Source organism: Homarus americanus, unplaced genomic scaffold, assembly GCF_018991925.1.
Source record: "Homarus americanus isolate GMGI-L3 unplaced genomic scaffold, GMGI_Hamer_2.0 scaffold4854, whole genome shotgun sequence".
In the NCBI taxonomy this organism is placed as follows: domain Eukaryota; kingdom Metazoa; phylum Arthropoda; class Malacostraca; order Decapoda; family Nephropidae; genus Homarus; species Homarus americanus.
In genome coordinates, this window is record NW_024728299.1 from 850,673 (window position 1) to 864,086 (window position 13,414).

At 41.1% G+C, this 13,414-nt stretch overlaps 1 protein-coding gene across 1 annotated transcript in view; it reads left to right on the forward strand.

The window, feature by feature from the left end:
- LOC121866063 (high-affinity choline transporter 1-like) overlaps window positions 1-13,414 on the forward strand; it is a 43,481-nt gene that overhangs the window by 22,997 nt on the left and 7,070 nt on the right. The window contains exons 4-10 of the mRNA XM_042365659.1: window positions 5,269-5,424; window positions 6,105-6,253; window positions 6,375-6,530; window positions 6,874-7,003; window positions 7,507-7,595; window positions 7,932-8,054; window positions 8,336-8,439. Of these exons, the coding sequence (XP_042221593.1) occupies window positions 5,269-5,424; window positions 6,105-6,253; window positions 6,375-6,530; window positions 6,874-7,003; window positions 7,507-7,595; window positions 7,932-8,054; window positions 8,336-8,439 (907 nt within the window). The remainder of the gene's footprint in view (window positions 1-5,268; window positions 5,425-6,104; window positions 6,254-6,374; window positions 6,531-6,873; window positions 7,004-7,506; window positions 7,596-7,931; window positions 8,055-8,335; window positions 8,440-13,414) is intronic.

Here is a 13,414-nt window from a genome sequence, read left to right on the forward strand (position 1 = left end):
CTGCCTGACTCAAGGGAACTTTTTGACCATCCCACGCTGACGTTGTTTAATTCTTGGTTGTCTTTTGTTTGACCTTTTCCACCACCACCGCCACCACACTACCACCACCACTACTACCACCACACTACTACCCACCGCCACCACTAACTACCACCAATTCGACTACTGCCACCACCACACCACCACCGCCAACTTCTACCCACTTGCCACCACTCACCACTACCACCACCGCCACCCACACTACCACCACCACCACCACACACTACCACCACTGCCACCACTACTACCACCACCACCACCACACTACCACCACTACTACCACCACCGCCACTACCACCACCACTACCACCACCGCCACTACTACTACCACCACCACCGCCACCACACTACAACCACCACTATTACCACCATCGACACCACACTACTACTACTACCACCACCACCACTACCACGCTACCACTTGAGCACTACAAACACACACACGCACACACACACAAACAAACAAACAAACAAACAAACAAACAAACACACACACACACACACAAAGAAACACAAACACAACAGACTCCGGAAGGTTGTGCCAGCGACGTGATGAAGAATTTATGAATTTGGCAACAGAATTTTGTTTACTCACAGAAGCAAAACAATCGAGTTTGTTTCATGAGCGGAGGAGAACACCACTCAGCCTCGTGTAGTTTATTGTATGTTTCTTTGAGTTGATCTTCTGTAGCGAAAGGAAACAGTATCTTGGCCAGTGGTTAGGTTAGGTTTGGTTTGGTTTGGGTTAGGTTTGGTTTGGGTTAGGTTAAGTTAGGTTAGGTTAGGTTTGGTATGGTTTGTTTTGGGTTAGGTTAGGTTAAGTTAGGTTAGGTTAAGTTACAATTCGGGGATATTTAACATATAATTTAAAGTCTCGTATCCTGGGTATGAGATGAACGGGTTAAGTGATGACAAAACACTCTAACCTAACCTAACTTAACCTAACCTAACCTAACCTAACATAACCTAACATTCCCGTATAAGTACTATGTCCTAATATGACCCATGTTACTTTATATTTGGATATTTTATTTAATTTGGGACGTTACGTATATATATATTGGGACATGTTACTTATATTGGGAAGTTACTTATATTGAGACATATTACTTATGATGATGTAAACTTAGAGTCACTGAGGTCATGACATATTTACCCTGGCACTGAGGTCATAGGTCATGGCACATTTACCTTGGCACTGAGGTCATGGCACATTTACCCTGGCACTGAGGTCGTGATTACGGTGACACCTTAACTTTGGCACAGAATTCGTGGCTGTTGTGATATATATAGTGACCCCACCATAAAAAAATGTCATGACTGTCATCAAATACACCGTGACCTTTGACCTAGGTAGAGAGCAAAACTATTCAGATTCATGCCCAGCTAAAGATTGATTTCGCTTTAATTATTCCATGAAATTGTCGGGTAGTTTGGATGAGATATACGTTGTGTGTGTGTGTGTGTGTGTGTGTTGGAGGGACTTAGCACCGGTGAGCAAGGATAAAACACAGAAATAATGTCGCTGGCCAAGAAGAAATGGCAGCCACCATAAGCATTCATTTAGCACCTGGCGTTCCCTACCGCCTCTCTAGGTCGCCAAGCACTTACGGTATAGCTGCCAGATGAACGAACATAGTGTCAACAGCCAAGACAACATCATACCTTCGTGAAAAATTATTTGTTAAGTTAGGTTAGGTTAAGTTGGGTTAGGTTAAGTTAGGTTAGGGTGGTTAATCTTAAGGTAAACTAACCTAAATGAACCTTACTCAACCTAACTCAACCAATCCTGTTCTAACCAAATGGCACTTAAGGTTCATCAACTAAATTTACCTATGTTCCATCGTCCTCAAAGGGTGGGTGAGTACGGGGGTAGAATGTTAATATAGAGACGTGGGGTTGGTGCGATGTCTGGTTGGCAATGTGTTCCTTTCCCTGTCCACTCCCGTCTTCCTCCCCTCCCCCCTCCCCCCTTCCCACACCTGGTGTTTCATAAGACGCTCCCCGACCTTGTATTATCATCTTTTATCTTTGTTTTATTCGTAATTTTTTCTTTGTTTAATTTTTTATTTTTATTTATCTATTAATTCATATTTGTTTTTTATTTAAGTTTTTAATTTTTTTTTATTAATCTGTTCTTCGCTTTTTCTTTTTCTTTTCTATTTATTTTTCCTCCTCTTTCCTTCTTTTGACCTTTGATGTTCATTTGATTTATTTATTTATTTTACCGTTCCCTATCCATCGTGAGAAAAATTAGTGTGGCAACTTTCCCTCATTTCCTGCGTCCGTCCGTCCGTCCATCCATCCATCCATCCATCCGTCTGTCCGTCTGTCCGTCCATCCGTCTGTCCGTCCGTTCTACCTAAGTTTGCAGCAACACGACTGAAATGTTACCTAGCGTAGAGGAACACCTGATTAAATAATGATTAAGTTGTTTCTTGTTGGGTTTGTATAGTTGAGGTCTTGTTATTATTATTGTTATTGGTGTTGTTGTTTTATTATTATTATTATTATTATTATTATTATTATTAGTAGTAGTAGTAGTAGTAGTAGTAGTAGTAGTAGTAGTAGTAGTAGTAGTAGTAGTAGAGTACCGGCCGTAGTAGATGAAATTTTGCAATACCGTCCTAGTTTATCACAGTTCCCCCTAAGTCGCTCAGGTTTTCTCTAAGCAACACCCAAGCTGCAGGCAAGAAGACGGGCAGTACACCTTTTAAAATCCAATCCAATGTCGTTTTATCTACAGAAGGTATTTTGAAACACTTTTCATATCTTGGATTGTGGTAGAGTTCATAATATGTGTAGTGGTGGTATACGGACACTAAATTAAGATTATCAATACCGTAATTATCGCCAGAGTCTATCTATGTTGATGTAAACTTCTACCAACTGTCGATGTCGGACTAGCTAAGAGGAGGTAACAAGGGTGACTCAAACAAACCTTCTCAAACACAAGAGTGCAACCTAATCTAACCTAACCTAAATAAGAATCATTTGGGAGCAACGGCTTTTGCTGGATCCATCACATAAGCGGGTTAGAAAATGTCAATAAAATCCTCCGCCAAGAACACGAGGGAAAACATCTTCGTCCACGTGGTGCGAAGAGTTGCAACATCCTGGAAATAAACTGAAGAAATTTATATCTGGTGAAACAGCGAGATCAGTGTACGATGACCTCTCGAGGTAGTAGGCTGCTACCAAACTGGGAGGTACCACCGCCTGGGAAGATATTGGAAGCATAATGTGTTGTCTAATGGTAGACCCTGCTGCCATATGTGACCAAGTCCCAGGTTGCTGATCTAACTTTCTGCTTCATTTACGCACAATTGCAGGGTCTCAATTGTTTCTCTTACCATTGACAACACAACATACATATATCGTTTCTCACTTTTGATCTTTTTTTCATTTTTGTATTTATAGTTCTTTATTATTAAAATTATTATGATTATTACAGTTACTGTATTATTATCATTATTTTATTATTTTATTTTTGTTTGTTTTATCATAAATTTTATTTATTATGAATTATTATGACAATTATTTATTTATTATTATTATTATTATTATTATTATTATTATTATTACATTTTCGCCCCCCAGGCCCCGATGTGGGTCAGTCGTATGTTATATCAAAATCCTGAGATATTTGGTGGTGGTGGTGGTAGTGGTGTGTGTGTGTGCATAATGATTTATATAAGCTCTAACCTTCTCTCACCTCTCTCTTCTTTCCTCACTTTTGAACTTTTTTCTTCTTTTCTTATGTTTTTATTTTTTTATTTTGTTTATACTCATACCGGTGACGTTGATTTCTATAACTCTTAACCAAATATCTGTTTGCGACACTTCAATTAGTTAGTTACTTAGAATTTATATGTAATTTCGTCACCATTATCGTCCCAATTGTCTTTATAGCTTAGGTCCCTTTACAAGAGCTTATTTCAACCTGAAGATTTGACACCAACGCTACCTGGGGAGTTAGGTTAGGTGAGATTATATTAGGTTAGTTTAAGTTAACTTAGATTTGGTTAAGTTAGCATAAGGGTAGTTTAATCTTCAAGTTAAATATACTGGGGTGGCTAATCTTCAGGTAATCTGGGGAACAAATATGACCAAGAAATTGTCATAAAAAACAATCTCACGCGGGTAAATATTATCAGTTAAGACAGTAAGGGCGCACACACACTGGAGCAAACTAAAACTCAACCAAATACCAACGTGTGATTCTTTAAAGGTAAATAGAACTCTTGGCCCCATAGTGGCGCCTCCACCTGCATGCGTCTCCAACTGCCGAGTGATGTGTGTGTGTGTGTGTGTGTATAGGGAAGTGGAGATATATCCTGGTCTCTCTCTCTCTCTCTCTCTCTCTCTCTCTCTCTCTCTCTCTCTCTCTCTCTCTCATGTCAGGGAGAATTAATCACAAGGACATTGACAAGGTTAAAAAGGGGTGAGAGAAGGCCGTTCAGATAGGATAACTTGGCTGGATTAAGTTAGGGTAAGTCTGGGGTAATTAGGTTAGGTTAGGTTATGTCTAGGGTTAAAGGAGATCCTGTTTTAAGATGGCTTAATGGTGGGGTACGTGTATAGGGTGTGTCAGGGTATGGGAACTGTCTGGAGGAGGCAGGGTTTGTGGCTTCGAGTTGTGAGAAGTGTGTAGTGGTTGGTTTTTGGCAGGGTGTGGAGGCTGACACGCATTATGTGTTGGTTGGCGGGGTTTTGGGGCGGGGGGGGGGGGGCTGACACGCATTATGTGTTGGTTGGCGGGGTTATGGGGTGGGGCGGGGGTGGAGGCTGACGCATTATGTGTTGGTTGGCGGGGTTTTGGGGCGGGGGGTGGTGGAGTTGGCAGAGGGTTGATTCGAGCGATGTGTTGTGGCTGAGAGAGGCGCTGGAGAACATAACAAAGTGTTTAGTCTGCTAAGGCGTTCACTCTCTCTCTCACTCTCTCTCTCTCTCTCTGGAAAGCAAGGGATGTAGCAGGGTGAGATGGCAGGATGCAGGGGAAGTCACAGAGTAAAGAGAGTGGAATGGTTAAGGACTGGCAGGATTTGGTTAGCAGGGGTATGGCTTGGAAGGGGGATGGACGAGTAAAGGAAAGAATATGACTGGGGTGGTGACGGTAGGGTGATTATGGCAGGGTGGGGCTACATGGATGCAGTGGAGATAGTGGCGAGGTGTTGTTGTGATAGGGTATATCATCGAAAAGGTCTAACCAATCATGTTTTTCTCCAGGTGGGATGTTCTTCGCTAAGCCCATGCGGAAGGCAGGATACGTGACTATGCTCGACCCACTGCAGAACGCCTTCGGGAGACGCATGGGCGGCCTCCTCTACTTCCCGGCTCTCCTGGGCGAGACATTCTGGTCGGCAGCCATTCTCTCCGCTCTTGGTAAATGTGTAATTTATCTTGTGTGAAAAAAAACAATAACCTTATAAACTTTAATTATCGTGTTGACTCATTAATATAAACAAAAACAATTGGGGGATTTTTTTTTTAATCACATGTATTTGTTTTGGTGTGTTTTATGCATTCAAAAACATGTAATTAGTTAAGTTTTCGAATAATATTGTTCTATGGCTGTGAAATTTGAACCGAAAACTCATATAAATTTCTTTTCATTACCTGACACTTCTCTTCTCCGTCTATTCCTTATTTTACTGTTTACTAAATTTCCTTCTCTAAACTTCAAATTCTATTGTTTTTGTTATTGTTGTGTGTTATCCCGCCTACTGATGTGTATATTAATGTTGTACTCTTTTTTTCCGTGTCCTCTTTCATATTCTTTTGTTCAATTTCCTCTCCACTTCTGCCTTCCCTTCCCTCCATGGCTTCCTCCTTGTTTGCTTTCCTTCCTGCCTGCTCCTCTCCCTCCCTTCGTGATTATTCCTTCCCTCCCTGTCTCTCTCTCTCTCTCTCTCTACCTCGCTTCCTACCACCCTCCTTACTCCCTCCCTCTCTCCTTCCCTGCCTGCTTGCCTCTCTCTCTCTCTCTCTCTCTCTCTCCCTCTCCCTTCCAACCTGCCCTCCTCCTTACCTCCCTCCCTGGTGACCCTCCTCCACCACCACAGGCTCGACGCTGGCAGTTATTCTGAACATCGGCAACACTGTGTCTATCTTAGCGAGCGCTGCCATTGCCGTCACTTATACTCTCTTCGGCGGCCTCTACTCCGTCGCCTACACAGACGTCGTGCAGCTCTTCTTTATCTTCTTTGGCCTGGTAGGTGTCTGGTCTAATGGTCTGATATACCCTAAATTTACTGCATTTAACACAACTCGTGGATTAAGACCATCTGTGTATACGTGTGTGTGTGTGTATGACTGTATGTCCTTCTCCACAGTGGCTGGCGGTGCCCTTCTCCATGATGAACGAGGCGGTGGGCTCACTGGCCCCAAATGAGACTAACTGGGTAGGCTCCATTGAACCTTACTCGCCTGAATGGGGACTGTGGATAGACTACTGGCTCTTACTCATCTGCGGCGGTATCCCCTGGCAGGTGAGTCCTTGGGAGCCTTGTGTGTGTGTGGGGGGCTGCTGGTAAGAATAGTCTATCATAGAAAGTCCAAACCTATAATCTCACTTAATGTATCCCAAGCTAACCTGACTTGTTCCCTAACCTTACCTGAGTAATTCTAACTTAACTTAACCTAACCTTATTTAACAGAGAAATTGTGGTTAAAGGAATGTTGTCCAGGGTTTACCTTCAGCCCACTACTAAATCTTATCAGAGTCACAATAACACGAGTTCAGTCAGCCTCAGCGTATACATTTGGCAGATAACGTGAAGTATAACCACCCCGGGAAGAACCTATGTATAATGTATAGTCTTACTTCTACAGGTGTACTTCCAGCGCGTCCTCTCCTCCCGGACTCCAAAACACGCCCAGATCCTGTCCTTAACCGCATCAATCGGTTGCATTATTAGTGCCATCCCCGCCTGCATCATCGGTGCTATCGCCAAGGCAACAGGTACGACCTTCCTGTAGTAACTCAGGTATGTTCCTCCTCCTTCTCCTCCCAGTTAGGTTCTTCCTGAGCTGAGTCTTCCCCCCCCCCCTCCTCCAGGTTCTCCACCGCAAAAGAATGAAAACTACTGTAGAACCTCCGTCAGTACACATAAGGTTACGCTAGTGTAATATCTTCTGAAATCTTAATGCTCGTGTTTACATTTGTAGTGCACCCGTACCTGTCTTACTGTAACTAAATGAGCTATACACCATAGAATAAAACTGTTAGATACACATATTGATTTTGCTGACAAATTTATGTTAACCAAATGGCCAAGAAAAAGACAAATTTGCTTAATGTTGTAGCGGCTGTAAGAGATTGTAAGGCTGGATAGTGAGAGCTGACCCATTTTCGTGTCCATGACGGCGGGAACTGATTCATGCTTTATCTGTGCGTTAATCTTCCACATTAGCTCCGGACCTCCCGACCATGATGGCGGGAACTGAATATGTGTGTTTTGGCAGATTGGAGCCAGACAGACTACGGCCACACGCCAGAGGGTTACCAAGTGAAGCTGGTGCTGCCCCTCGTCATGCAGCACCTTACACCACCAGTAAGACTTCCACCTCTTGACCACTTCTAGCTCACTTGTACCTTCATGCCCACTTCTGCCTCACTTCTACCTTCATGCCCACTTCTCCCTCACTTCTCCCTTCATGCCCACTTCTCCCTTCATGCCCACTTCTCCCTCACTTCTCCCTCACTTTCATTCCCAATTCCATCTGTACCACCCATCGTATTCTTCATTATCTCTTCTGCTTGAGTCGTAACTCTTTATTTTACACTTCTCATCCATAATATTGAAGAAAACTAAAAAAAAATAAGTATGTTGAGGAAATATCTGACAACGATGCCCAGAAGGGAACATAACCTGTTGTGTTGTTGACAGTGGGTCGCCTTCATTGGTCTGGGAGCCGTTAGTGCAGCTGTCATGTCCTCAGCCGATTCTTCTGTCCTCTCCGCTTCATCGATGTTCGCCAGAAATATTTACAAAAACGTCTTCAGACAAGAAGTAAGTCGAGCCATTATTGTAGGTGTGTTGTTCTTGTGTCTATATGGTGATGTAAACATAGAAGAAAGTGGGGTCTTGAAAATGTGGTTACTTTAGTCACCCACAGTAACCCACACAGTCTCGCAGTAGCCCACACAATCTCACAATAACCCACACAGTCTCGCAGTAACCCACACAGTCTCACAATAACCCACACAGTCTCATCAAACCCATTCAGTCCCACAGTAACTCACACTATAGGGACGCTGCAGGAGTCCTACTAACCCGAGTTTCTCCTGCAGGCGAGTGAGAGAGAGGTGATCTGGGTGATGCGAGCGGCCATTGTGGTGATCGCGGCCATTGCCTCTACTATAGGCATCCTCATCCACAGTATATATTATCTGTTGTAAGTTCCCCTGTCTGCCGTCCTCACTCTCCTCCTGTCGCAGCTACTACTGTTTTGACATCCGTTGCTGCATTTAAAAATATTTCCTTCTGCTTAACCTTACCGTATATAGCCAATTATCTACCGACATCTTCTTTATTATCTTTAGCGTGTGAATATTTTCGCGTCTTTTGCATGACTTTCCAGGTATACTGTATACCTGGCTAATTAGTATAGTGGTGGTTAGAACATCTCCAACCTTTATATGAGTTGAACGAACACCCTAGAGGTTAGACACCATCCTCACTCTTACAACTGAATGCAAAACTTGACTAAATTATCTGGAAAAGAGTTTCAAGACATCTCAAAGGCAGACAGAATCCTTCAATTGTGTGTCATTAATATTGTCAGAAATAGCTTTATACTGCTCTTCAATGCTAGTGAGAAAATAATCCCCGTTTAAATGAAATACTGTAACGAATTTTTACCAAGCTGATTTTTGTGTCAGTTGTCTTTGAGATTGAATTATGTTTAGTCAGTATTAACACTAGAGGTAGGCGGGTGAATTATTCCAAGTGAAAAAAAATAAACAAAATGTGTGAATGTGCATGTTATCTCTATTGCTTCCCACAAATTTATTTTTCCCGACTGATAACAACAGTACGCACGGTGACTTTAGTTAAAAATTTCGTGGTAAATAAGTGGATAGTTTTTTCTTTGCGGTAGTAATTGCAAGTTATTACATGTGTTTGTTGTTACGAATCTGTGATAAGTATAACCAATCTTGTTGAGCGGTTACAGAATGTTTGTTTTCTCGTAATATGTGACGAACAAGCCTAGTCAAGGTTCATACTACTCTATTGGTCAGTTGGTATATTATGGCATACAAATAGTACTATATTACTCTACTTAATGTTTGTTGTCCATTATTTTTGCATCGTACAAGCCTAGTCCAACTGATGCCTTCATGATTTTTGTCCCCATTTGCGTGACAGACAAACCCACGTCTAATTAAAACCACATTTCATATCTTCTACCATATTTTCTCCTACGCTTGGTTTGGGTGTGATCTATCATCCTCAAGCCTTACCTCTGAACCTTGGCTTCTTGTGGCGTCACTGTGAGCTAGCAAACACTCACAGATAACGGAAGTGTGTTACCTAACCATGTCGTGTCACCTTAGAGCCAGAAGTCGTATCTTATAACTGTGACGTCTTATGTGTTTGTAAGCGCTATCTTATGCACGAGTACACTGTGTTTTATGTTTCTTTAAATGTTTGTTGTGTGTGTGTGTGTTAAATAGAAAATTACTAAAGAAAAGATAATACGAAGCCTAAATGCTACTGGTTCATATTATTATGCATTAATACATTACTGTTGCCTATTAGTATTAATTGTGTTACTGTTACCTACTAGCTGTAACTGTGTTTATGTTACTTATTTCTTCAACGGGTTAGTGCTGCCAAATTCACTATTTAAATGCTGAAGTCATTATGATACATAAAGACAGAATGCAGCATGACCACCAGTTACTGACAGTATGCAGTATGATCACCAATTTATGACATTATGCAACATGACCACCAGTTACTGACAGTATGCAGCATGACCACCAGTTACTGACAGTATGCCACCAGTTACTGACAGTATGCAGCATGACCACCAGTTACTGACAGTATGCTGCATGACCATCAGTTAATGCCATTATGCAGCATGATCACCAATTAATGACATTATGCAGCATGACCACCAGTTACTTTCAGTATGCTGCATGATCACCAGTTAATGACATTATGCTGCATGACCACCAGTTAATGACATTATGCTGCATGACCACCAGTTACTGACTGTATGCTGCATGACCATCAGTTACTGACAGTATGCTGCATGGTCACCAGTTAATGACAGTATGCTGCATGATCACCAGTTAATGACAGTATGCTCCATGACCATCAGTTATGACAGTATGCAGCATGATCACCAGTTTATGACAGTATGCAGCATGATCACCAGTTAATGACAGTATGCAGCATGATCACCAGTTTATGACAGTATGCAGCATGATCACCAGTTAATGACAGTATGCAGCATGATCACCAGTTAATGACATTATGCTGCATGACCATCAGTTACTGACAGTATGCTGCATGGTCACCAGTTAATGACAGTATGCTGCATGATCACCAGTTAATGACAGTATGCTGCATGGTCACCAGTTAATGACAGTATGCAGCATGGAAATATCAGTAGGTGGAATCAATATAGTGCTGTGTTGTAGTAAGTTGGTGATATTTTTGTACTGCGTTCAAGTGAAGGTTGAATTTAACGTGACCAGGTTTTAGTAGAAGTGCATGACAATATTAAGTCCCACTGCATGACTACCTAGATTAAGATTTAATCATCACCAGAAAAAAATCTACGTTTACATTAACATAAAAAACAATCCTTATGTTTGTTAATATGTAAACAGATAATTATATTCATGATGGTTCCTATATTTTTGTCAAAGTCAATTTCTCTTAAGAGGATTACTTTCTCATTGTTGTCACTCTTACTTGAAGTTATAAACATTTGCATAAACTCTTCAAATTTGTGTCCAGGAGCTTATTGACATTCTTGGTTGTTTCAGCCATGTCTTGCCTCGTTCAGTGTGGATGTGTAAGTTGTAGTCTATAGTAAGTCTCCGTGGAATACTGTAAATATATATATTCTTATACAGTATATATATATATGTGTATATATATATGCAAGTAAATCACTGTAGGTAATTCACATCTTCAGGGGTGATTACAGTCTGTACTCACCCCTGAAGATGTGAATTACACGAAAGCGCTTGGGAACTTCGTGTTTTCTTCTTTCCTTGTGGTTATCAGCACACATATATATATATATATATATATATATATATATATATATATATATATATATATATATATATATATATATATATATATATATATATATGTTCTTGAAGAATAGGTCTAATTTTCATCACTTACCTACCTCATGAGGGTTTTTTATATATATAATATTATAGGTGCATTTGATAATAATTATTTTTACCATGTGTGTTGTATAGACCATGTACTGTACATTATATATATATATATATATATATATATATATATATATATATATATATATATATATATATATATATATATATATATATATATATATATATATATATATATATATATATATATATATATATATATAGGTTGTTAAAATAGCGCCCCCCTAAACCTACAGTACACCCCAACACTGTGAATAATGCTTCATTTACCGTAATACATTTTCAGGTACTTTGCTTCACATTTCTCCTAGTCACCAAATGAAGTTTTTCGTAGCTGTGTAAAAAAAGTATTAGACCCTCTAGAGATTATATCATTCGTTGTTTAAACTTGTGATAATACTAAGAAATTCGAATGTGTTAATTGCTTTGACATTGTTACACAGTTTTCAACCTTCAAAGAAATGTTTTACGGCTGTGTGTGTGAGCGACAAAAGTCAACTTGATGCAGGTGAGTGGGTGTGTAGGTCAGACGTACAGTACAGCCGGTGGTGGTGTCAGCCTCACACTTTATAACCGTCAACTCTTGTCTGTGTTCCGTCTCTGTGTCAGCCAGAATCTTATTTTAGTTAACAGTCCATAAGAGTCATATTGAGACTAAAACAAAGTGACTCACTTGATTTGCCACACCTGTTCATAAATAAACTATGGTGTCTTACCTTTAATGCACTTGGAAGGTTTTATGAATAATATAAACTTATTCATTTTTCGGAACGTAAGAGATGGTTAATATCAGTAAGCAACTTCAGTGCTGACGGGGTTGACTTATCTGTGTGAGCTGACGGCGACACAATACGGCTGAGAGTTCCTTAAGTAATATCAACATTCTCCCTTAATGTTTTGGTCTGTGCTGGATGTGTACACAGAGGCCTACACGCTCATTATACAAAGTTGTCTGGTGGCTCCCTGAAGCATCGTTCATTGTGTGCAGTGCGCTAACATCAACACAGTAATAACATTAGTTACATCAATCCAATGTAAATTATTATACCAGTAGATGCTAATTTGATCTGGAATAGATACATCAAAGACATGTGGGACGCCAATCCTAACCAAGTCCCAGGTTGTGGTAGGGTGACTGGCTCACAGGCAGGGAGTGCCCGTTGGTGACAGGTACAGCACAGCGTTCCTCACTGCGAGTGACGGAGTGGCCTGTACTCACCCATACCCGGCCCTTCCCCCCCACACACTACTCATCCATAAGTTGTCCATTAGCTTTGGTGGATACACGTACACAAAACCTTTTCCTTGCTTTGTGTCAAAATGTGCAATAGTACTTCCCAAGTAGCCCTGTTGAGATGTTAGAGAGTGTAGGATTTGGATGAAAATCTTTGAGAGCCCATGATGGAGAACCTAAGATAGAAGGAAAACGGTGAGTAGAACGTAGAGTTGAAGAGGCAAGGATGACATCAAGGCTTGGGTGATTAATTAGGAAAAATGGTTAAGGGTATTTGAGGCGTCTCTAGGGCGGTCGGGAATGTTATTGTTTAGCTGCGTGTGGCTGTCCTGGAGGGAGGAGTGAGGTGCAAGTTGTTGAGGATTAGCGTCGGGAGGAATGTTTCAGTCAGCAGACAACGTCAACACTGAAATTACAAAAGCCTCAGATTTAGCGGAGGGACTCTGACGAAGGAATGCGTTAAGCCTTACCGCTGGGCTCAATATGGTCTATCATGAATTGGTAAACAGTATAGGCAGCAGAGTGGTGCGGCGGCTGATCTGTATAGCGCTCTGAGGGTCTCTGAATGATATCTAACTTTATAACAGGAGAAAGTGAAGGCGGTCGAGATAAGAGCCAACCACTCTGTCTCATTGAATGCAAAAAAAAAGGTTTAGTTTAGAGGCAGCAATTAAAGGTAGACATTTGAACAGTACAACTGCAGACACTCCTCCTTTCGATAGTAGTAGAAATGAGACAAAATGAGT